Source organism: Neoarius graeffei, chromosome 20 (genome assembly GCF_027579695.1).
Source record: "Neoarius graeffei isolate fNeoGra1 chromosome 20, fNeoGra1.pri, whole genome shotgun sequence".
Classification (NCBI taxonomy): Eukaryota; Metazoa; Chordata; class Actinopteri; order Siluriformes; family Ariidae; genus Neoarius; species Neoarius graeffei.
The window spans coordinates 7,788,302-7,814,172 of NC_083588.1; the positions used below are offsets into that span (position 1 = coordinate 7,788,302).

The 25,871-nt window shown below is 38.7% G+C and overlaps 1 gene segment (V, D, J or C); it reads right to left on the minus strand.

Moving 5' to 3' along the window:
• Positions 1-18,946: 18,946 nt before the first annotated feature.
• Positions 18,947-19,385, minus strand: LOC132869149 (Ig heavy chain V region PJ14-like; the record flags this gene model as incomplete). The annotated part of the segment is given in 2 exon segments: positions 18,947-19,248; positions 19,340-19,385. Coding segments are annotated over 2 exon segments (348 nt in total), but the record flags the coding sequence as incomplete, so codon positions are not given.
• Positions 19,386-25,871: the final 6,486 nt, after the last annotated feature.

Consider the following 25,871-nt stretch of genomic DNA (forward strand, 5'->3'; position numbering starts at 1 on the left):
CCAGCCTCTTATTGCCCCTGTCCCAACTTTTTTGAGATGTGTTGCTGTCATGAAATTTCAAATGAGCCAGTATTTGGCATAAAATTTCAAAATGTCTCACTTTCAACATTTGATATTGTTAGGACTGGGACTGTTTTGGCCTCTAGAGGCCGCTGTTATTTCCTGTTTTTTGTCTGTTTGTTTTGGCCTCTAGAGGTCGCCACTGTGTCCTGTGTTTTGTGTTGGTGTTGATTGCCTGTTTCATTAGTGTCTCCTGTTTCCAATTTATTTTGTGTATTTATACCCCTGAGTTCAATCTTCTTGTCATGGAGTCTTTGTGCTGTTATGTTTAAGCTCCAGTTACCTCTGTTCCGATTTCCTCGTCCATGTCCTTGTGTTCTTTGTATTTTTGCTTTCTTTTGGACTTTGTGGATTTTGTTTTTTGACTTTGTGAATCTTCTGAGTGTTTGGTATTTTTGCCTTTTCTTTTCTAGTTTTTTTTTGGCTTTTGTATTGACTTTGAACTTTTGGATTTTTTATTTTTTCCCTTAAGATCTTCTGAGCGTTTTGGATTATACTTTTTGGATTTTTTGTAAATATTGTAAATAAACCTTTTGATACTTTTTCTACTTCTGCCTCACGCCTCTGTATTTGAGTCATCCCCTGGTGGCCTAGTGGGGGTTTGCTGGATTATCACACCAGTGAATCAGGTTCGAATCGCAGCAAAACCCTAACAGATATGTTGTCTATGTTCTATTGTGAATACAATATCGTTTTTTGAGATTTGTAAATTATTGCATTCTGTTTTTATTTACAATTTGTACTCTGTCCCAACTTTTTTGGAATCGGGGTTGTACTTTGTGTATTTGTTGTTGAGATTTTCGAGAAATTAAATTACTTTTTTTTTTATTGCAGTTGCATTTGATGCAATTGATTTTTGCTTGGTCAGGGTCATGTGATTGTCCAGCTTGGACAGGCTTTGACCATTGGAAGTAAAGTGTCTGGATATAGCTTGAATGATAGCAGCCATTGCAGAGGCGTCAAAAGCATTTTTAATGTGGGGGGGGGGGACGCACTGGCGGGGGGTCCTCCCCCAGAAAATGTTTAATTAATTAGATGCCATTTCCTGCATTCTTGTGTATTTTTAACAGGTTTTTAAACACCTAATTTTACCAACAATTCACTTAATTCAATGACTATTTTAGAGACTCAACAATAAGTCCTCATTCAACTAGTCCATATATTCATCAGCCTGTTTTTAAACCCACTGCTATGCCTAAGACAATGAGATGAATGTGACACAATTTATCACCAACAATGACTGACTGCATTTTACTTTTTATGTTTCCTTTTTTATTTAGTTTTAGATGTAACACAACATGCCACTGTGCCAAGCAATAGTGACACTCAACTGTATGTTTAAAAATAAGAATATTCATAATTTCACACAATGAACAGGCATGACATGACATCATGCAAACTTCATAACAAAATCACACTGTGTCAAGCAATGGTGACACACAAATAACTTCACACAATGAACAGGTGAATTTTACTTTTTTCCGATTTTGTGATACTCAAAAATGGCATGGCATCATGCAGTCTTCATAACACAAAATTACACTGTGTCAAGCAACGAGACACAAAAGATAACTTCACACAATAAACAAGTGCAGTTTTGTCAACCTACATGCAATGGTGGTACTACAGTAACATTTACAGATTAGTATAAACAGATTTATAGATATAACTCCTTCTTACATTGGTGCCACCACAATTTTTAACACTTCATAACTTTTATCCCCCTTTCCTTCACAATCCATCTGGAATAACATCCATCTCTCTCCATTGCTTTCCTTTCTACTATTCCTTCCCCATACACCAGGGATGAGAATGGGACATTTAAAAAAACTCTGAAATGTCTGCCAACTTTCCTATATATGAATGCAGGGCGGCACGGTGGTGTAGTGGTTAGCGCTGTCGCCTCACAACAAGAAGGTCCGGGTTCGAGCCCCGTGGCCGGCGAGGGCCTTTCTGTGTGGAGTATGCATGTTCTCCCCGTGTCTGCGTGGGTTTCCTCCGGGTGCTCCGGTTTCCCCCACAGTCCAAAGACATGCAGGTTAGGTTAACTGGTGACTCTAAATTGACCGTAGGTGTGAGTGTGAATGGTTGTCTATGTGTCAGCCCTGTGATGACCTGGCGACTTGTCCAGGGTGTACCCCGCCTTTCACCCGTAGTCAGCTGGGATAGGCTCCAGCTTGCCTGCAACCCTGTAGAAGGATAAAGTGGCTAGAGATAATGAGATATATGAATGTTTTCAAATTCAATGATGGTTTAAAACGTTTATAAACTTACTTTTATAACATTTAATAATCCCTAGTACTTATTAATCACTAATTCATAAGTAGTAATGATTAATAATCAATAATAATTACTATTACTACTAATTATTAGTGGTTGTTAATATTATTATATTAAAAACACTGTTGTAGACGATAAGTAATAAAACAAACTTTTTGTACAAATTATTTATACTGTACTATATTTAGAATTATTGTATTTTCTGGAGTTCTTTTTAATTGAGTTTTGAAATAAAGGTTGTTTATATATTTATATTCAACTTGGTATAATAAACAAATGTTAATTATGTAAAAAAATGATGCTAATCATTATTTCCTATAAGCCCCATTTTCCACCTTACTCTTGTGCGCATGCGCGAACCCCCCTGCGTTTCACTCCAGAGTGCTTGACCTCTAACACGTGCGCGCGCCTCATGTCCGTGAAAAAACAGTTTCTCAGTGGGCGTGTCCCCAGCGCTGCGGTACCGTCTTTAAACACATTTGTGCGATCCAGCGCTTTTTATCGCAAACGATTCTTCTCCTTATTTTGGGGGTCTGTCATCCCCCAACCACTTGTCGTTAAACAGACATCTTCCCATAATTATCAATGCTTTCTAGCGCCCACGTAAGCTACCCGCGCATCTCCCACTCTTCACAACCACCGCACCGCACCACACCACACCACACTGCCTCCAGCAACCTCCTAAGGTTAGTTCTTGATCTACGGAATGCATAGAAGACGCACAGAACCAATGCTGCCCCCAAAAGGTGCGCTGGTCACTTTTAAAATTACAATTAAAGAAATACCCCAAACCGGATGGAGACATTTCACTCGTTCGGTCCAATATTAAATGTAATACCTCCCTTTCAAAAATCCCAGTCATTCCAAACAATTTAAGACGTTTTAGGCCTTGAAAACCGAAAGTTGTATTTAAGACTTTTAAAGGACCCACAGGAACCCTGGCCTCGCCTCGCGCCGACCCCCCGAAATTTTCTCAACGGATTTACACGTTTCACAAAAATGACATTTTCAGCAGGAAAAACTCGGAATTCCGCTGATTCGCGGAAAATTCTCATCCCTGATACACTGATTTCCCATGGTACTATCCACAAAACTGGCAAAGACCAGACAAAACAAGTCCTTCAAATCACAACAGGGAATCAATAAATATCATCAGAGCAGACTTGACCTCATTCTTGGCATTACAGTAAGGCAGGCCTACTGGGTTTGAATTAAATGATAGCTAACATTAAGCGAGCTGATACATCAAACATTGACTAGCCAGCTAACTGCACTAACATTTCCATTGGGACAAAAAAAAAAAACCCTGTCCTGTGGGGAAATTTTGACTTACTTTCCGCTTCTTTGTAAAGAATGTCCTGTCCATTGTGTCTGGGGAGGAGGAAATACTGCAAACAATTCATCATCAACCAAGAATACCCCATTAGGCTAAGCTTATTTCATTGTTTAGTTGAACATTAATTTAACGTGGCCTCGGGTTAATTTTGAGGGCATAGAACAAAAGAATAAGGTTTTATCAAAAGCTTTTTTTTTGCAATAAAACAACAATGACATTGACGTGACAATAAGGTAAAACAAGAGCAAATGATTAAGTACATAAAGACAGTAAATTACATTAATCAACTAAAAGGGAAAAAAACGAGGAATATATATTAGAGAACATTCAGAAGTCTTGTATTTTTCTTATTATGTACAAACTTGAGAGCTGAGAAAAGAGGTCATTTCTAGAATAAAAATAAAGAGAGGCTGATTCTTTTGCCATTTCTGTTTATGAATGAAAAACTTAGCCTGTAAAATATAAAAATTAACTAAAAATTCAAACGATAAATCAGTTGAGTTTTCATAGTAGAAGAAAATATCTTTAAGAGTGAAAACAATGACCCTGCTGCACAAAAAGATAGAAACTAAGGTCTGTTAGAAATTGTTTTACTATATTACAGTCAAAAAATAAATGTACAAGTGTTTCACCTTCTTTATCACAAAAAGAACAATTCAAACTTATGTCAGTGTATATGGAAATATTTACATTTGTAGGGTAAATCTTGTGAAGAATCTTAAAATGAATTTCCTTTATTTTATTAGTGATACAATATTTGTGAGGTAGCAGCCAAGCCTTCTTCCAGTTGATATTATGAACTAAAGAGTTCCAAAAGAATTTCCCTCTAGGAGAAATTTTGTTCCTGAGTTGAAGAGACTGACGTACATGTTTATTGTCACATTTTTTATCAAATATATTAATGCCGTTCAATACAATTTCTGGAGAAGGAGTATTAATAGGTAAATGATATAACAAGTGACTTTTAATAAGAAGAGCTAATCCTTGAGGGATTGCTTTGATTACCATATTAAATTGACGAAAAGGTATAGGGAAGTAGTAACGTGACAAAAATTGCTCATATGTCAACAAAGTGCCAGAATTATCAAACAAAGAAATAACATCACATATACCATGTTCAAACCATTTAGGGTAAATAAAGTTTTGTTTCTCACAGTAATGTCAGAATTGTTCCAGATAATGACTTTATGGGGGGAGAAGTTATGAACAAAGCACATTCTCCAGGCAAGCATTGCCTATGGAAATTAGAAAGTTTAATAGGTAATTTAGATGGGACGAAGTTGCACTTAAGAATAAAAGAAAGACCACCTAATTCATTGAATATGTGATTAGGGATAAAAAAAACCAAACAAACAAAAAAAAAAAAAACAGTGAGTTAGGTTGTAAAAGGCATCTTCGAATCCATCCAATCCTGAAGGAATCAATTGTGTTAGAGAAGTCTAAGAAATCTAGACCTCCGTTAGCTTTACAATCAGTCAGCACTTCCTTCTTCAATTTATGAGGTTTATTTCTCCATATGAAATCCAGAAATATTTTGTTGATCTGTTTTATTGTTTTATCTTTCAAAAATAGGGAAAGAGAGGGATAAACAAAATGAGAAAGACCATCTGCTTTAGACAGTAAAGTTCTTCCATATATACTGTACTTAGATCTCGTTGTAACCAGGAGTTAAAGATGTTTTTGGCTTTAATTATTTTTCCTGCAAAATTCAATTCCTCTCTATTCTTAGGGTCCTTAGTTATTTGTATTCCTAAATATTTAACTGTTTGCTTTATTGGGATGTTATTTATTATGGTGTCGTTGCAGTCATGTAGGGGTAATATTTCACATTTTGAAATATTCAACTTGAGACCTGATGCATTAGAAAATTGCTCTACAAGAGCCAGCGCATGGGGAAGTTGTTCTTTATCTTGCAAAAATAAAATCGTGTCATCTGCCAGTTGCGATATTTTGATTACCCTCTGAAAAATGGATAGACCCTTTAAATCAGGGTCATTAACTATACTTAAAGCAAGAAGCTCTGTCACTAGAAGAAATAAAAAGGGAGAAAGAGGACACCCTTGCCTTATTCCACGCTCAACATTAAATCTTTGGGTAGTGTTATGGTTAACTATTACTGAACTGTTTGTGTCATTATAAAGTGTCTGAATGATATTAATAAAGGGTTGACCAAATCCAAATAGCTTGAGAGATTGAAATATAAACTGATGCTCAATGGAGTCAAAGGCTTTGTAAAAGTCCGGCAGTAGCATGAGAGCTTCAGAGTGTACCTCATCTGAATAATCTAACAGATCAAGTACCAATCTTATGTTATTCGTAATATGGCGATTTTTAATAAACCCTGATTGTGTCTCTGATATGATATCATCAAGGCCAGTCTTAAATCTCTTTGCAAAGACTAACGCTACAATTTTATAGTCAATTGTTAACAGTGATATTGGGCGCCAATTCTCAACAGAATGTGCATCTTTCCCTGGTTTTGGGATCAGAGAAATTACACCTTGCTTCATAGTTGAAGTCATATGTCTCTGCTCAATGCATTCTTGAAACATACAAAATAATGGATTCTCAATGTGTTCCCAGAAATGAACATAGAATTCTACAGAAAGCCCATCTATACCTGGGGCTTTGCCTTTCTTCATTGAAAGGAGAGTGTGGCAGCGGGGGCGTGGTCAAGCGCCGGTCTGTGACAGGAGGGCGGAGTCAGGGAAGGTGAGTGGCAGAATCACTACACCTGACGGCAATTAACCTGTGTTTGTGTGTCTTCCCAGTGACCGCGCCCTATTTAAGGAGGCAGAGGGAGAGCAGAGGAGAGCTTCCCGAGACAAGACGACAGTGTGTGTCTGTCTCGAATTTACGTGTGAAATTGTCAGACTGGAAAGTACGGCAATAAAGCCTTCTGATTACCTTGATCTCTGTCCTGCCGTCCTCTGTGCTCCACCCACCCATAGGGAACATACTACAGAGAGCTTTCTTCATCTCAGCTTTAGTTATGTCAGAGTCACAAAGCGATACATATGAATTATCAACGGTTGGGATGTATTTATTTTTTTTAATGAACACTTCCGCTGTACAACTATTAAATTTGGATGTATATAGTTCTTTATAGAAATTATAAATATGTTTTGAAATTAGAGCAGCATCATTCCAGATTTTTCCATCAATATTAAGAGAATTCAGCATTTTCCTTTGACCATTCCTTTTCTCCAAGGCAAAAAAAATAACTGGAGTTTTTCTCCCCCTCTTCCAGCCACTTGGCTCTAGAGCGCACAAAGGCACCTCTTGCTAGATTCAAATAAAGATCATCCAGTTGTAAACTGATTTTTTTAATTTCTAATTTTTCTTCTTCTGTATTATTTTCTTTGGTTAACCCATTTAAATGTTGCAATAGTGCCGTTTCTAACTGACTCCTTCTAGCCTTGATCAGTTTACATCTTTTAGTAGCAATAAGTCTAGCTTTATACTTAAAAAACTCCCATTTTTGTTTGCATCCATCACTACAATCAGTGAATAGTTCTCTTACAAGTTCTTTAATACAGTCATTGAATTCCTCATCATTTAATAAGGAATTATTCAATTTCCAGTATCCCCTTATTGCTGGTTTATTATGTTGGTCACCCATCTTGAGAGTTATGAATTTGTGGCCTGTTAAAGGTGCAGCAGAGTGCATGACATTTATAACTAGAGACAAAGCAGACTGTGAGATTAAAAAAAAGATCAATTCTTGACTTCAATGTCAAAGTACTGTTAGACCAGGTGAAATCAACTAAGTCTGGGTTAAAGAAACGCCAAGTATCAGTTAAGGACAGGTCAGAAGTTAAAGTCAAGATTAAGTTATTTGAAATTGAATTTTGATTCAACTTTGGTGGAAATCTATCAACCGTAGCATCCATACATTCATTGAAATCCCCTCCCAAAATAACTACTGAACCTTTATATTTGTTGCCAAGTAATTTAGTTTTACTGGAGATCTCAGCAAAAAGGATTTTATTGAGTTGACTAGAATTATACCCATAGATATTGCCTATAATAATAGTAGTGTTACCATGTTTGGCAACAATTAAGACCCATCTACCTTCTAAAGAATGTATCATTTCCAAAACCTCTCCTTTAAATCTGTGAATAAGTATTGCAACACCTGCAAAGTAGTTGCTACCATGAGAATAGTATATGCTGTTCCCCCACTGTAGTTTCCAAAATTTACCATCTTCTTCAAGTGAATGTGTTTCTTGTAGCGGTACAAAATCTGCATCACTTCTCTTGCAAAATAAAAATAAAGCCTTTCTTTTCACACTTTCTCATATTCCTCTGACATTTAAGGACACACAACACAGAGATTCAACCATGAATACAAAAACCCAACAATAAACACAGATTTGCAAGAACTTGCAAAAACTCACCTACAAAAGAGAGGTGGAGAACAACTTTGTAGTCTGATGCAAAAAATACCAACAATCATTAAGCTTATAGAAAGCTTCTACATTTAGCTCACTGAATGTAAACTGACTGTTTGACTTTTTGTTTTATGAAGAGAGTTTACTGAAAAGAAGAAACTTTGGTATGGCCTAGCTTATTATCCGCAAAGATTAATTCTGATGTGGCTAAGATTGGGAAAGATAGCCTATCATTTAGAGGACCATAGAACTTAAAATGCCAGGTCTACATTAAGATCAAGGTTATAAGCACCTCTAATGGCAAACAAAAGGGAGGTAGGCTCGGCAGGTTTAAAATTCCTATGGAGAGCTATAGCTATGAGCCTTGATTCAACTCACCTCTGCATAGTCATATCTCTTTCCATCGATGAGAGCATGGGAGTCTTTGTAAAAAGCCTTCTTCCCCTGCATTCTTGCCTTCTGAACTAAAGACCACAACTTCTCTCGCGCCGCTCTATCCTCCGGTGGTACAGGTTCCGTGATAGACAGTTTATTCTGAAGGAGAAACTTGCATTTTTTCGATGCTTGCCAGATTGTGTCTCTCACTCTTCTAAATGAAAAGCGGATGATAACTGAGCGGCACTTTGCATCAGTCGGTGGTGGCCCGAGGCGGTGTACCACATCCACACCAGCGTCAAGGAGATCAGCTGAAAGATCAGTCGTCACTTGTTGTAGCACCTCGATGACTGCTCCTCTTATATCTTCTCCTGCTAGTTCTTTTAGACCATGGAGTTTCAAAAAGGATCTCCAGTTGTAGCGCTGCGATTCAATCAAGGCTTTTTTCAAAGCGGCATTGTCTTTTTGTAGCGTTTGCACTTCAGTCTGCAGATGAGAAAGCTCCTTCTTGTTTTCACCTACCTCGGAAACGAGTTGCTTCACTATAGTGGACAAATTTTCTAGTTCTCTTGAGGTAGCCTGGGTTGTTCTTTCAATCGCTGACACCTTCTGGAAGGTAGCATCATGCTTGAGGGACAGCTTGCTAATCACAGCTAAAATGTCCTTGTTACCATTGCCGTGTGATTCTTCTCGTTTTGTCTTTTTGAACGGAGGTTTCTCGGGGGTATCAGGCAAGGGAATTAATGTAACTTTTTTGGTAATTGCTGGATGCGAGTCGAACCAAATCATATCTTGTCCTCCAAGCTTAGCTGGGTTAGTCTCGCCGACGGTTGCTGAATCTGTTGCCATTTTCGGAATTCTTTTACCTTTCCCTCTTAATTTCTTTCCCATAGAGTCCACAGTATGAGTGTAGCTCATAGTTAATGAAATTCAAACGGTATGCATCAAAATTATCATAAATTGCGTTGTTATTACCACCTCCCTTGAAGAGCTCAAACGAACACACCTTCCTACACAGACGCCATCTTGGCCCCCAGTCGTTTTAGCAAAAGCTAGACACTGAGGTGGCAATGGGGCTGACGTCACCTCCTCCACTTTCAAGTAGCTGCACCAATTTCTCTGCTCGCGCTGAGATTCACTTCACTCGCGCGCGGTGAGTTGTTGTAGCGAACGCCCGGAAAACCCGGAGTGGATTTTCAGTGGTCTGTGTATTCTCTTATCGATCAAGTGGAATGGATTCTTTCATGAAGCAATAGAAACGGCGCTGGGTGAACTCACATTTTATGTTAAATGTGTGGCCAAACGAAGAATTATGAAATGTGAAGGGGACACGTCCCCTTCACATTTCAGTGGTGGCGACGCCCATGAGCTATTCTACAAACTAGAGCGGACATGCTCCAGGGAAAAAGATGCAGTGGATTGGATACATTTGTAGCAGTAGAAGCACAGGGTGCACAAACTATTATTAATGCTTGAGAATATTGGATCGTGATCGTGGAAAAATTCAACTTATCTTCAAAGTCAGGCAGCACGGTGGTGTAGTGGTTAGCGCTGTCGCCTCAAAGCAAGAAGGTCCGGGTTCGAGCCCCGTGGCCGGCGAGGGCCTTTCTGTGAGGAGTTTGCATGTTCTCCCCGTGTCCGCGTGGGTTTCCTCTGGGTGCTCCGGTTTCCCCCACAGTCCAAAGACATGCAGGTTAGGTTAACTGGCGACTCTAAATTGACCGTAGATGTGAATGTGAGTGTGAATGGTTGTCAGTGTCTATGTGTCAGCCCAGTGATGACCTGGCGACTTGTCCAGGGTGTACCCCGCCTTTCACCCGTAGTCAGCTAGGCTCCGACCCTGTAGAATAGGATAAATCGGCTAGAGATAATGAGATAAGAATGAGATGAGATCTTCAAAGTCATGAGAAAATGCTCTCACACTTTCTCACACGTTTGTTGAGGTGATTATTGTTCCCTACAGTATAACAAGTTCTTGTTAGTGATGTGATTATAATAGTGTGTTTCTTGTGCAGCAGTGTTAGAGATGTAGCACTGTGGTTTAAAATCTCCACCGCAAACGAATAAAAAAAATGAACATGAAACTCTGTGGTACTTTGTGAAATTATTTATTTTTTAGTGAGACTTGGATTGATAAGTTTTGTATCTTGTGGACATTCTGTTATACTGTACACTGTATGAGGTGTTTTTGTACAGGGATGTTGTTGATTTGTCTCACTGTGGTTCACAAGCGCAGTAAAACACAGCTGTGTCTTCAGTCTGCATGTTCTGCCCTGTTAATGTTACTGTGCTGCTGGACGTGTCTCTGGAAACCTGAAACCTGCTTTTCAATTTCTCACTGTAGTAAGTTTCCCCAGCATAACATATCCGTCCGATCCACTCCAGAGGTTTTCCTGCAGGTTGTCGTATCTTGTGTGTAGCGTAGCTGCCATAAGTTAATGAATATCCAGATACTTTACAGGTCAGAATCAGTGACTGACAAGGGGTTAATACTGTGGATCCGGTCTGGATCAGCTCAATACAATGAACACCTGGGAAAGAAAAGTTATTTTAAATGTAGGAAAAAGGAAAAAGCAATAAAAAAGTGTATTAAATGTCAAATGTAAAAACACTTACAGTGTACAGCTGCCAGCAGCAGCAGCAGGAGGGATGTGTGTTGAAGCAGAAGAAGTAAAAGCTCTTGGTCTTCACTGCTTAAATATATAACAGGGAAGGACATTTGCATGGAGACACTCCTTAGATTCAGGGAAATTTGAGGAATTTTTCTACATGAGAAAACCTCCTCATCTCTCACACATCTATAATCTGTGAGTTTAAATGTAGAATAATTGAAAACATTGTGTCATGTCTGTTTGTAGATCGATCTGTCAGTCCTGTTTGTGTTGATATTTTAACAAATAAGAAGCTGAAGGCAGTTGTTCCTTAGTGAGTTTATCAGGTGTTTTCAGGTGAATTCATTCAAAGAAGATGAAATTCGACTTTTATTCATGAATAGTTCTGTTTAATTTGGACCCTTACATTATAACAGCAGTATAAAATGCATCTTGTCATGTTCCTGAGAAAACTCACACACCACTGAAGGATGTCATTCCAGAATACACAACTGTGTCTTCACCTTCTGTCCTCATTGAGTTTTAACTTGTCCAACCTGTGCTGTGGATTTTCCTCCATACTGAGGTCAGATGAAGTGATGAGACCATACGAGCAACCTCACTTTATTATCAATCTCTCAAGTGAAGAACAGACACAGTGTCTTCCGAACAGTCTTTGTCTCACAGCCCTTTATCCTGTTTCTACTGAGAAGCTGAAGTGGAACCAGTTCACACACATGTCTTACTTGTTAGTCAGCTTTTATCCAAAGTGGACACCAGAATGCATTCTTGCAATATTATCAGTCTCATGTCCTCATCAAGATTGCAGAGAAACTTTGAGAACAACACACAGTCCTCAGATTAAAAGGCAAATATGGAGCTGGAAGAATTCAGCGTCTGATGAAAAACAGTAATTTCACATCAAATAAAATGTTTACAATTACACAATCAAATTTAAACCTTGATGAAACAACACTGCTCAGAAATCTCTCATTAAAATGGAACAGAGTTTTAGTCTCGGGGATGCGCCAAAAAATGTTGATGTGGATGAAAGACAGTAGCGGGTATGGACTATGATGGAAACAGATCTTGTGTTCAGGGTCAGGGATTAGGCTATGAAGTTCATAGAAGACTAGATAGTGCTGCGCTGGCCTGGCTAGCTGAAATTCAATTGTATAGTGATTTAGCATATTTAAGCTGAGCCTGATGCACACACAGGCTATGGGCAAGGATTTAGTACCCGTTTGTCAAATTGATTGAAATGTGGTGCCTGCGTGAATGCAACGATTGTTAATGTCAGTTGGACAAGCACCTGATTATGCAATCAGTATTCTTGGATAGCTAGCGAACTCTGGCTTGTGTAACAGAAAGTCAGATGAATTCATTTCCATAATAAATACTCTGGCGCAGTCTATTTCCTTTGATTCTATACTTGACAAATGGGCGAATGCCAAGGCGTGGCATGTTACAATTTAGTTCCTTCCTATCCTTTGGCCAGTGATGGACTGGATAGTAACAAAGTACTTTTAGTACAAAGTAAAATTAGTTGCTGTACTATACTAACTTACCTTTTTGAAGTATTTGTTCCTTACTGAAGTAGTTGCATTTTGGTACTTGAACTCTACTACATTTGGGTCAAAGATGAAATATCTTACTTTTTGTTTTAATCCATTTTCTTACTTTTTCCTTTTAACACCCTGACTGGCGTTCTGGACATTGTGTAAATGTAATTGTTTTGTGCTATGAGTACCTCAGTTGTTATAGTGAGATATGTTTAAATAAACTTCAGTGAACTGTAAAATGTGCATATATATATATATATATATATATATATATATCTCATCTCATTATCTGTAGCCGCTTTATCCTGTTCTACAGGGTTGCAGGCAAGCTGGAGCCTATCCCAGCTGACTACGGGCGAAAGGCGGGGTACACCCTGGACAAGTCGCCAGGTCATCACAGGGCTGACACATAGACACAGACAACCATTCACACTCACATCTACGGTCAATTTAGAGTCACCAGTTAACCTAACCTGCATGTCTTTGGACTGTGGGGGAAACCGGAGCACCCGGAGGAAACCCACGCGGACACGGGGAGAACATGCAAACTCCACACAGAAAGGCCCTCGCCGGCCCCGGGGCTCGAACCCAGGACCTTCTTGCTGTGAGGCGACAGCGCTAACCACTACACCACCGTGCCGCCCATATATATATATATATATATATATATATATACACGGTGTGTGTGCGCGGGGGGGGCAAAATTATTGCTGCATACTTCCCAAAAAGTGGGTAGTTGTGCCCCTGACACACAGGATTAGCATCAACTCAACTCCAGTGCTAGTCAGCTAAATGTTGGGCAGAAAACGCGAGATCATTTTTAATGAGCTAGAAGACAAACAATAACCCTAAATTAATGTTAAATGTCAGTTAACACTAATTTATCTAATTTAAGGCTGCTGTATGACAACATTTCCCCCTCAGCTCATGGTAACTGCTGTACATTTTGTCAGCAGGCTAATATTGCTTATTAAACAAACCTACATGGTAAAATTACTGACATCATGCCTTAATGCAAAATATAATAATTTCAAAAGATTAAACCAAATTAAAAATTATGTGAAACAGTCTTACAGTTGCACCAGATTCGTTTTACTTCAGACTTTTTCTGGTTGCTGTTCTGTCTCCACAAACACAGTGGAAAATTCCAGAAAATGAATCTTTCCGGTCCGCATCCCCAACCCAGCATGCTGGAGGTTTCCCAATTCACCCAAATTTGGGTCACAGTGACCCAGAGACCTGATCCAACAAACTCAACCCAGCAAGTACAACAGGAAAAAAGTATGTTGGATGTTGGAATTGAAATTAAAACTGAAAACAATGAATTATAAATCATGTTCAACCTTGATTGTCCTCAAAACAATACAAACAGCACATTGTTTTACCTCATGAATTATTTATTTATTTGTTTGTTTGTTTGTTTGTTTGTTTGTTTGTTTGTTTGTTGATTTATTTCATTCAAAGAAAGACATTTCAAAAAAGTAGAGACAGGACAACACTGACCACTTGATAATGCTGTCATTCATTCTCGCAGCACCTAAAAGTTGATTAGGGACTGAAGAGACCTAATGATGAAACATTAGAGGTCTTATTTTGTTTCAATCTTACAGTAAAATGGTCTTAAAGTATGCAACAGTACAAGGTCGTCATCATTTTGAAAGTCGCAACACTTTCTCTATTGGGGACAGGCACCCTCTGTGTCCACAGCCATGCCTTTATCCTCTGTGCAGAATGTGGTTTTGCATTGTCTTGTTGATATCTCCCTGGAAAATATGCCATCTTGAAGGCAGCATATGTTGCTCCAGAATCTCACTCTACTTTTTCTGCGTTAATGCTGCCACCACAGAAGTGCAAGTTACCTTTCCGGAGGGCACTGACACAACCCCATACCCTGACACACCCTGGCTTTTGGACTTGTTGTTTGGAACAGTATGCATGGTCCTTTTCATTTTTGGCCTGTCGCACACGGCATCCATTTCTTCCATAAAAGACCTGGAATACTGATTCATCTGACCACAGTACACGTTTCCACTGTGAGATAGTTCATCCCAGATGCCTCTGAGCTCCGAGGAGTCAGTGTTGCTTTTGGACACAGTTAACCTAAGGTTTCCTTTTTGCACAGGAAGGTTTTAACTGGCATTTGTGGATGTACAGTAACTGTATTGTACTTGACAAAGGTTTGCCAAAGTAATCCCAAGCCCGTGTGGTTATCTCCGTGATAGATGAATGATGGTTGTTGATGCAGTGCCGCCTGGGGGATCAAAGATCATGGGTGTTCAAATTAGGAACATGCCCTTCCCCTTTATGCACTAAAATTCTTCCAGATTCCTTGAATCATTTCATGATCTCATGCACCGTAGAAGGTGAAATATCCAAATTCCTACCTATCTTTCTTTGAGGAGCATTGTTTTTAAACAGTTCAATAATTTTCTCACACACTCTGATAAACTGGAGATCACCCCGTCCCAAATTTTTTGGTAATGTGTTGCAGACCTGAAATGAAAGAATGCATGTCTATAAACAAATAATGAAATGAAACAACCAATGCATTACATGAGCAGGTAAAACCTTTCACGTGGAGAAAGCGTTTAATGAGGAACTTGCACAAGGCAATTCTCTGAAAAACAACTCCATGCAAGTGAAACAGGAGGAGATTTTCCTGAACATTCCTCAGTGTGATCTTGCATTGTGCAACATCACAGTGTCAGATTCACCAGTGTGATATCTTCATAAAGCGCATTGTTGCTCGTGTCAATGGAGATGCTGTAGTGGGTTTTCCAGGAAGCTACAATGTTTATCCTTCCGCCACCCCATATGATCGCGATCCGCTCCAAGCCTTTTTCCTGGACACTGTCTTATCCAGCCTGTGCCATTGCGAGTCAGGTCTTTGCCAAAAATCTGACAGGACAACTTCACTGAGGCTCCTCAGCAGGAGATGAGATCGGACTAATGCAGTGCACATCTGAAAAGAGAAGAGTGGCAAAGAAACTATTCAACACACTTCACTTTAACTGAAATATGGAGCATATAAATTGGTGAATAAAGTGTGGAGAGAAGTGTGCACTCACAGGGCTCAGAGTACACTAGGAGAAGAAGAGGCCAGCTTATGATGCTTAGAAGAGAGCAGCTTTGTTGTACTTGCTATGTGCGTTCAGGCTGTTTATACCTGTGTGAGGTGTGGAGATTTGCATGCACTCTTGGTAATGCATTGCCAGTTATTAAAGCAGTGCATTATGGAATTTTACTGCAGGAAGGAAAAACATTTCACATTCTTTAAACCAGTAAACAAAACTGATAGCTGGCCATCTCTTCTGGAGACTATACAGGCACACTAACATGGCAAAATACATGTTTTGACATATTTGGGGTTCAGTTTCCTGCTGAGGGAATATTTACAGCTCATGAGGATGTGCTTGTGTCAGTTTTTGTACAGCTCTGGAGTCTGTTGTGTCAGTGTGACTCTTGTGCACAGTAATAAACAGCCGTGTCTTCAGCTTTCAGACTCTTCATATTATGTATTAAATATACTGACTCCAAGTCACCATAACTTTCTCAGACTTGTAATTGCAACATGGAGAGTTGAAGGTTAAAAAAAGTATATTTTTACTCATGATCCTCAGCAGTAGTCTTCCTGTCACGTTAACCACAACAGTAAATGTTATGATATCCTGCAGCCACTTCATCCTGTTGACCAACAGAAAAACTGTCATTTTACACTCCCTTACATGATGCAAACTCAGTTCCCACCTTTCCTTCAATAAAGCTGGACCGTCATAGAGCAGATCCGACCAGTATAGCCTCATCTGCAACCATGTGGCTCCTTTATTCCCTGGTGCTGCTCATCACTGCATCCTGGAAGTTCATACATGTGTTCTAATATCCATTGTTGTACTTTGTGTATTTGTTGTTGAGATATTTTCGAGAAATTAAATTACTGATGTTTTTTTTTTAAATTACAGTTGCATTTGGTGCAATTGAATTTGCTTTGTCAGGTCATGTGATTGTCCAGCTTGGACAGGCTTTGACCATTGGAAGTAAAGTGTCTGGATATAGCTTGAATGATAGCAGCCATTGCAGGGGTGTCAAAAGCATTTTTAATGTGGGGGGGACACACTGGCGGGGGGTCCTCCCCCAGAAAATGCTTAATTAATTAGATGCCATTTCCTGCATTCTGGTGTATTTTTAACAGGTTTTTAAACATCTAATTTTACCAACAAGTCACTTAATTCAATGACTATTTAAGAGACTCAACAATAAGTCCTCATTCAACTTGTCCATATATTCATCAGCCTGTTTTTAAACCCACTGCTATGCCTAAGATAATGAGATGAATGTGACACAATTTATCACCAACAATGACTTAATGAGTGCATTTTACTTTTTATTTTATGTTTCCTTTTTTATTTAGTTTTAGATGTAACACAACATGCCACTGTGCCAAGCAATGGTGACACTCAACTGTATGTTTAAAAATAAGAATATTCATAATTTCACACAATGAACAGGCATGACATGGCATCATGCAAACTTCATAACAAAATCACACTGTGTCAAGCAATGGTGACACACAAAAAATAACTTCACACAATGAACAGGTGCAATTTTGTTAACCACCAACAGTGACTTTAGTGGGTGAATTCTACTTTTTTTCCGATTTAGTGATACTCATAACAAAAATGACATGGCATCATGCAGTCTTCATAACACAAAATTGCACTGTGTCAAGCAACGACACATAAAAGAGAACTTTACACAATGAACAAGTGCAGTTTTGTCAACCTACATGCAATGGTGGCACTACAGTAACATTTACAGATTAGTATAACAAACAGATTTATAGATATAACTCCTTCTTACATTGGTGCCACCACAATTTCTACCACTTAATAACTTTTATCCCCCTTTCCTTCACAATCCACCTGGAATAACATCCATCTCTCTCCATTGGTTTCCTTTCTACTATTCCTTCCCCAGACACTGGTTTCCCATGTTACTTTCCAGAAAACTGGCAAAGACCAGGCAAAACAAGTTCTTCAAATCACAACAGGGAATCAATAAATATCATCAGAGCAGACTTGACCTCATTCTTGGCATTACAGTAAGGCAGGCCTACTGGGTTTGAATTAAATGATAGCTAACATTAAGCGAGCTGATACATCTAACATTGACTAGCCAGCTAACTGCACTAACATTTCCATTGGGACAAAAAAACCCTGTCCTGTGGGGAAATTTTGACTGACTTTCTGCTTCTTTGAAAAGAATTTCCTTCTGTCCATTGTGTCTGGGGAGGAGCAAATACTGCAAACAATTCATCATCAACCAAGAATACCCCATTAGGCTAAGCTTATTTCATTGTTTAGTTGAACATTAATTTAATGTGGCCTCGGGTTAATTTTGAGGGAATAGAACAAAAGAATAAGGTTTTAGCAAAAGCAAGACACTGAGGTGGCAATGGGGCTGACGTCACCTCTTCCACTTTCAAGTAGCTGCACCAATTTTTCTGCTCGCGCTGAGATTCACTTCACTCGCGCGCGGTGAGTTGTTGTAGCGAACGCCCGGAAAACCCGGAGTGGATTTTCAGTGGTCTGTGTAAGTGGAATGGATTATTTCACGAAGCAATAGAAACGGCGCTGGGTGAACTAATATTCTATGTTAAATGTGTGTGTGGGGGGTCCAAACGAAGAATTATGAAATGTGAAGGGGACACGTCCCCTTCACATTCAGTGGTGGCGACGCCCATGAGCTATTGTACAGACTGGAGCCGACATGCTCCAGGGAAAAAGATGCAGTGGATTGGATACATTTGTAGCAGTGGAAGCACAGGGTGCACAAACTATTATTAATGCTTGCTATTAATGCTTGTTTGCATGTTCTCCGCATGGGTTTCCTCCGGGTACTCCGGTTTCCCCCACAGTCCAAAGACATGCAGGTTAGGTTAACTGGTGACTCTAAATTGACTGTAGGTGTGAATGTGAGTGTGAATGGTTGTCTGTGTCAGCCCTGTGATGACCTGGCGACTTGTCCAGGGTGTACCCCGCCTTTCGCCCGTAGTCAGCTGGGATAGGCTCCAGCTTGCCTGCGACCCTGTAGAAGGATAAAGTGGCTAGAGATAATGAGATGAGATGAGATGTGCAGCAGTGTTAGAGATGTAGCACTGTGGTTTAAAATCTCTGCCGCAAACGAATAAAAAAATGAACATGAAACTCTGTGGTAATTTGTGAAATTATTTATTTTTTAGTAAGACTTGGATTGATAAGTTTTGTATCTTGTGGACATTCTGTTATACTGTACACTGTATGAGGTGTTTTTGTACAGGGATGTTGTTGATTTGTCTCACTGTGGATTACGAGCGCAGTAATACACAGCTGTGTCTTCAGTCTGCATGTTCTGCCCTGTTAATGTTACTGTACTGCTGGACGTGTCTCTGGAAACCTGAAACCTGCTTTTCAGTTTCTCACTGTAGTAAGTTTCCCCAGCAGACCATATACCTCCGATCCACTCCAGAGTTTTTCCTGCAGGTTGTCGGATCCAGTGTGTCCAGTAGCTGCTATCAGTTAATGAATATCCAGACACTTTACAGGTCAGAGTCAGTGACTGACCAGGGGTTAATACTGTGGATCCGGTCTGGATCAGCTCAACACAGTGAACACCTGGGAAAGAAAAGTTATTTTAATGTTGGAAAAGCAAAAAGCTGCCAGTAAAAATAAAACTGTATGAAATATCAAATGTAAAAACACTTACAGTGTACAGCTGTCAGCAGCAGCACCAGGAGGGATGTAGAGATCATGGTGTGTGTTGAAGCAGAAGAAGTAAAAGCTCTTGGTCTTCACTGCTTAAATATATAACAGGGAAGGACATTTGCATGGAGACACTCCTTAGATTCAGGGAAATTTGAGGAATTTTTCTACATGAGAAAACCTCCTCATCTCTCACACATCTATAATCTGTGAGTTTAAATGTAGAATAATTGAAAACATTGTGTCATGTCTGTTTGTAGATCGATCTGTCAGTCCTGTTTCTGTTGATATTTTAACAAATAAGAAGCTGAAGGCAGTTGTTCCTTAGTGAGTTTGTTTTCAGGTGAATTCATTCAAAGAAGATGAAATTCGACTTTTATTCATGAATAGTTCTGTTTAATTTGGACCCTTACATTATAACAGCAGTATAAAATGCATCTTGTCATGTTCCTGAGAAAACTCACACACCACTGAAGGATGTCATTCCATAATACACAACTGTGTCTTCACTTTCTGTCCTCATTGAGTTTTAACTTGTCCAACCTGTGTTGTGGATTTTCCTCCATACTGAGATCAGATGAAGTGATGAGACCATATGAGCAACCTCACTTTATTAACAATCTCTCAAGTGAAGAACAGACTCTTACACAGCCTCTTCAGAACAGTCTTTGTCTCACAGCTCTTTATCCTGTTTCTAATGAGAAGCTGAAGTGGAACCAGTTCACACACACATCTTACTTGTTAGTCAGCTTTTATCCAAAGTCGACACCAGAATGTATTCTTGCAATATTATCAGTCTCATGTCCTCATCAAGATTACAGAGAAACTTTGAGAAGAACACACAGTCCTCAGATTAAAAGGCAAATATGGAGCTGGAAGAATTCAGCATCTGATGATAAACAGTAGTTTCACATCAAATAATAAAATGTTTGCAATTACATGATCAAATTTAAACCTTGATGAAACGACACTGCTCAGAAATCTCTCATTAAAATGGAACAGGGTTTTAGTCTCTGACGTCATGATGGAATAAATGTGTGAGTCCTGATGTCAGAGAGGAGAAACATGATGTAGTTTTCCTGAATCCACTCATTAAACACTTATTCCAACTGTAAAATGAAGGGATTAATAATGGTTTTGGAAATTAAGTTTTTGGAAGGAAAAAACAGCTGAAAATGACAGTGGTCAAAATTCTTCTTCTCTTCCTCCTCCATGCCCATTGTCTATTGATTTTATTTGAAAAATCTCCAGTATAATGGTATTTCTAGGTCCTGAAAGTTCATGACTTTTATTTTTTACCACAAATCAAGCAAAGTAACTAATGAATGAATGAATGAATGAATGAATGAATGCTTTCATAAAGGCACAGCAGGCTTAAAGACACGAGGCATTCCCTGCAAATGTAAAAACACTTACACATTCACAAAATAGAAGAGTTACTGACTATTTACTGACTAATTCACCAAACAGTGTGGATTCTGCAGCCTGGTTTAATGAGACACTGATATAATCGATCTGTAAGGTCTTAGCTTCATAACAATGTTGTAGTTAGAGTTTATGGCTTTAATGTAAATCCCAGGAGAACATGTTCTCATATTTATTCCACTCTCTCAGTCCTTTGAAGCTCAGCATGGTGGGTAGATGTTGTGTGAATAGAGAAAGAGCGCCCCTCACAGGCCTTAAAGCTGAAAGAAAAACATCATGTTCAGACATTTCTAATGTGGCTCAGGATAAATATACAGGAGACACTACAAGACCAAAGGTAGAGGAAACTTTCTAAATTTGATTGTTTATCAACAATGGAAAATAATTTGCACTTCTACTGCTTAGAAATGGCTGCATTATTTTTCTCTGCCTGTTCAATAACTTATTGATGTCAGAGAATAGATTTATGGATGATTTACTCGACCTTCCTTTTTCCCCAGAATGCCTTTGGAGGAGAAACGAAAAGTCGGTGGACTAATGACACATTTTCTGATCAAATACAAATTACACAAAAGGACCGACAACAGAACTGCACTTTTAGTGTTTTGTTGTCATTATTATTCAGATGATGCCATGGATGAGACCTCATGATACACTGCATTACTCAACATGAACAATTTTACTGGCAAGCATTTGATAGATATTAGATTTGAGCCTGTCAACTATTAATCAACTGTTTGTGTGATTAAAAATGACACAAACTATTAAGCCTTCATTCCAGTGGAAGAAAGTAAAAGTGTGACTGAAATGGTTTATTAGTTGCATTGACAGGATGTCTCTAACGCGTCTCAAAGTTTTTGAAGGGGAATCCACTATTCTGTGACACTGTGTGTATCTCACGCAGTAATACACAGCTGTACCTTCAGTCTGCAGATTCTGTCCTTGAATTGTTATTGTGTTAGTAGCAGTGTCTCTGGAGATGCTGAACTTGGTTTTCAGTTTCTCACTGTAATATGTACTCCCATCACGACAGATGTATCCAATCCACTCCAGAGTTTGTCCTGCAGGTTGTTGAATCCAATATGAATAATAACTAGTAACTGAATATGAAACCTTGCAGTGGATGGAGAGACTCTGGCCTGGCTGGACTGTCATGGAAGCAGGCTGAGTCAGTTCCTCAACATGCACATCTGTGGAGGAAAACACATGGTGATATCTCACACAATATAAGCTGCACATTTATTGTTTTTGTCGTAAATGAATGAATTTGATAAAGCACTCACAGGAAGCAGCTGCCAGCAGGAGCAGTAGAGATGGAGAAAACATGGTGTGTGTTGTTTATACTGGGGTCTTTTCTGTTCTTCAAAGTTTAACAGAGACCAACACAACACATAAATAGAGCGATATCCAGCCCTGACACTTGTATTTGCTTATCTGATGATGATGGGAGGAGAACGGATTTAAAATGTATTTAAATCATGAGGAGGAGATTCATCTAATGGAGAATGTGTGGCTTTTGAATGGAACAAATTTTTTCCATGACAGAAAGCTCTTTACCAACTTCCATTATTTATAAATCAATAACAGAGGGAAGTATACATCTAGAGAAACTCACAACAAGGATTATAAATGAAATTTAGGGCAATAATTATTATCTGTTCTTGGGGATGTTGGGGTCACCGAACATGTTTTATAAATGCCAAAATTAGGTTTAAGCTTTGTTTGTTTTTTAATTCCTCTCCTGTCCACACTGTTCCAAATGTTTGTCATTCTCACAGCATCTTTATTCTATCATGAACAAATGCTGACTGTAGAACCTGTATACAGCATGTTGCTGTCGATCTGCAAAGCATCACGGTCAGAATTCTTTGGCAGGTGAAGCATGTAGTAAATATATTTTTCATGTCACATACAACACAGTAGTTTTGAGCTGGATTTCTTTTTATAAAAGGATTTTATTTTCACTTGCTTTTTACTGCACAATATTGTTGTAAGAGCTTACTTCAAAGATTCCACAATTTCTTCAGCTTTTGTCTTCAGTCGGGTAACTCAGCTCAATAGTTTTCAAAGTTCCCCATGTGTGTAACTTTCTTAGTGCACTGGGAGAGAAGAAGACAGACACACCTTCCTCTGCTGGTTTGCACAATTTTACCAAAATAAACTATTTGCACATTCATTTTTGATAGTACTTGATTTACTTGACACCATCATCAGTTTGGTTTTGGAGTAACATTACTGGATAAAAATTAAATTGGAATCATGTGTGTTTGTGTGCAAACAAGCTCACTTTGTTTGTAGAAGTTCATTTATTTTTCCCTTGAGAGACACTGCTGTGATTTATGGAATTGTTTTTTTTTTTTTTTTAAATGAGACTTGGATGGATAAGTTTTGTATCTTGTGGACATTCTGTTATACTGTACACTGTATGAGGTGTTTTTGTACAGGGATCTTGTTGATTTGTCTCACTGTGGTTCACAAGCGCAGTAATACACAGCTGTGTCTTCAGTCTGCATGTTCTGTCCCCCTAAGGTCACAGTGTTACTGGAAGTGTCTTGAGAGATGAGAAACTTGTATTTCAGTGAATTTTTCTGATAAATATCCCTCTTATAATCACTGGTGTTGATCCATTCCAAAGGTTTTCCTGCAGGGTGTCGAATCCAAGCTGTTCCAAAGTGGCTGCTGCTATCAGTGATCGAAGCTCCAGACACTCTACAGGTGAGGGTTAAAGTCTCTCCTGGCTTTATCACCACAGAGTCTGGCTGGATGAGCTCAGTAGCACAGAACACATCTGTGAAAAGAGAAAAAGAAAAAGGTTGCCATGTTGAACTGAAAGGATCAGATGAACTCATAATCCAAACACTCACAGGGGGCGAGAGCCAGCAGCAGCGGTGGAGCTGAAGCAAACATGTTTGTGTTGAAGGAGGACGAATGAGAACCGCTTCCTCTCGAGATAAGCACGGTGCTAATATTACAAGAGGAGATGGAGATTTGCATCAACATTACAGAGGAGCTGTGTTGAGCGGAGCTCTGCAGATGTTCATCTCAGTCACATCACATGTCTCGATTTAACATCAATTTAATGTGGAAAATAACTTATTTATTATTATTATAAGATTTTTTTTGTTGAAACAATGGTTCATAAATAAATAAGCAAATCAACTATGTAATTCTGTTTTCTTATTCTGGTTGTCATGAAAAATAAACTGAATTTTTTGCCATAATACAGTGGTGCTTGAAAGTTTGCGAACCCTTTCAAATTTTGTATAGTTCTGCATAAATATGACCTAAAACATCATCAGATTTTCACACAAGTCCTAAAAGTAGATAAAGAGAACCAAATTAAACAAATGAAACAATAATATTATACTTGGTCATTTATTTATTGAGGAAAATGATCCAATATTACATATTTGTGAGTGGCAAAAGTATGTGAACCTCTAGGATTAGCAGTTAATTTGAAGATGAAATTAGAGTCAGGTGTTTTCAATCAATGGGATGACAATCAGGTGTGAGTGGGCACCCTGTTTTATTTAAAGAACAGGGATCTATCAAAGTCTGATCTTCACAACACATGTTTGTGGAAGTGTATCATGGCACAAACAAAGGAGATTTCTGAGGACCTCAGAAAAAGCATTGTTGATGTTCATCAGGCTGGAAAAAGTTACAAAACCATCTCTAAAGAGTTTGGACTCCACCAATCCACAGTCAGACAGACTGTGTACAAATGGATGAAAATCAACACCATTGTTACCCTCCCCAGGAGTGGTCGACCAACAAACATCACTCCGAGAGCAAGGCGTGTAATAGTCGGCGAGGTCACAAAGGACCCCAAGGTAACTTCTAAGCAACTGAAGGCCTCTCTCACATTGGCTAATGTTAATGTTCATGAGTCCACCATCAAGAGAACACTGAACAACAATGGTGTGCATGGCAGGGTTGCAAGGAGAAAGCCACTGCTCTCCAAAAAGAACATTGCTGCTTGTCTGCAGTTTGCTAAAGATCATGTGGACAAGCCAGAAGGCTATTGGAAAAATGTTGTGGAAGGATGAGACCAAAATAGAACTTTTTGGTTTAAATGAGAAGTGTTATGTTTGAAGAAAGGAAAACACTGCATTCCAGCATAAGAACCTTATCCCATGTATGAAACATGGTTGTGGTAGTATCATGGTTTGGGCCTGTTTTGCTGCATCTGGGCCAGGATGGCTTGCCATCATTGTTGGAGCAATGAATTCTGAATTATACCAGTGAATACTAAAGGAAAATGTCAGGACATCTGTCCATGAATAATCATAATAATAATAATAATAATAATAATAATAATAATAATAATAATTTCTAGGCTCCAGCTTGCCTGCGACCCTGTAGGACAGGATAAAGCGGCTACAGATAATGAGATGAGATAATAAGTTCAGTTTATATAGCGCCTTTCACAAACCCAAGGACGCTTTACACAAGAGTTACCACCACAAAAAAAAAAAAATCTCAAGAGAAAGTGGGTCATGCAGTAAGACAACGACTCTAAGCACACAAGTCATTCTACCAAAGAATGGTTAAAGAAGAATGAAGTCAATGGTTTGGAATGGCCAAGTCAAAGTCCTGACCTTAATCCAATCACCCTTACGAAAATTAACCATGGTTTTACTATGAAAACTAACCATGGTTTTACCATGGTTTATAGTTATTCATGGTTTTCATGGTTTTTTTGGGTAACCATGAAAACCATGGTTCATAAATTAACCATGGTTTTACTATGAAAACTAACCATGGTTTTACCATGGTTTATAGTTATTCATGGTTTTCATGTTTTTTTAGGTAACCATGAAAACCACGGTTCATGACTATGGTTTAACCATGATTTAACCATGGTTTCACTATGGTATAATCTTTGCCATAAACCATGTTTTTTTTTTCAACCAAACCATGCTTTTTAAACCATGGTTTTCTTATTCAAGTTTCAAAAGTAGGCTACAATAATTCACACAGCAAACAATAATAAATAGCCTAATTGTATCCACAAATGTAAAAAACCCACTTAAATGACTTCATGCTTCCATCTGCCTAAATAAAAACAGAAGAATCAATCTGTATATAATTAAAGTTTTTATTTTCCA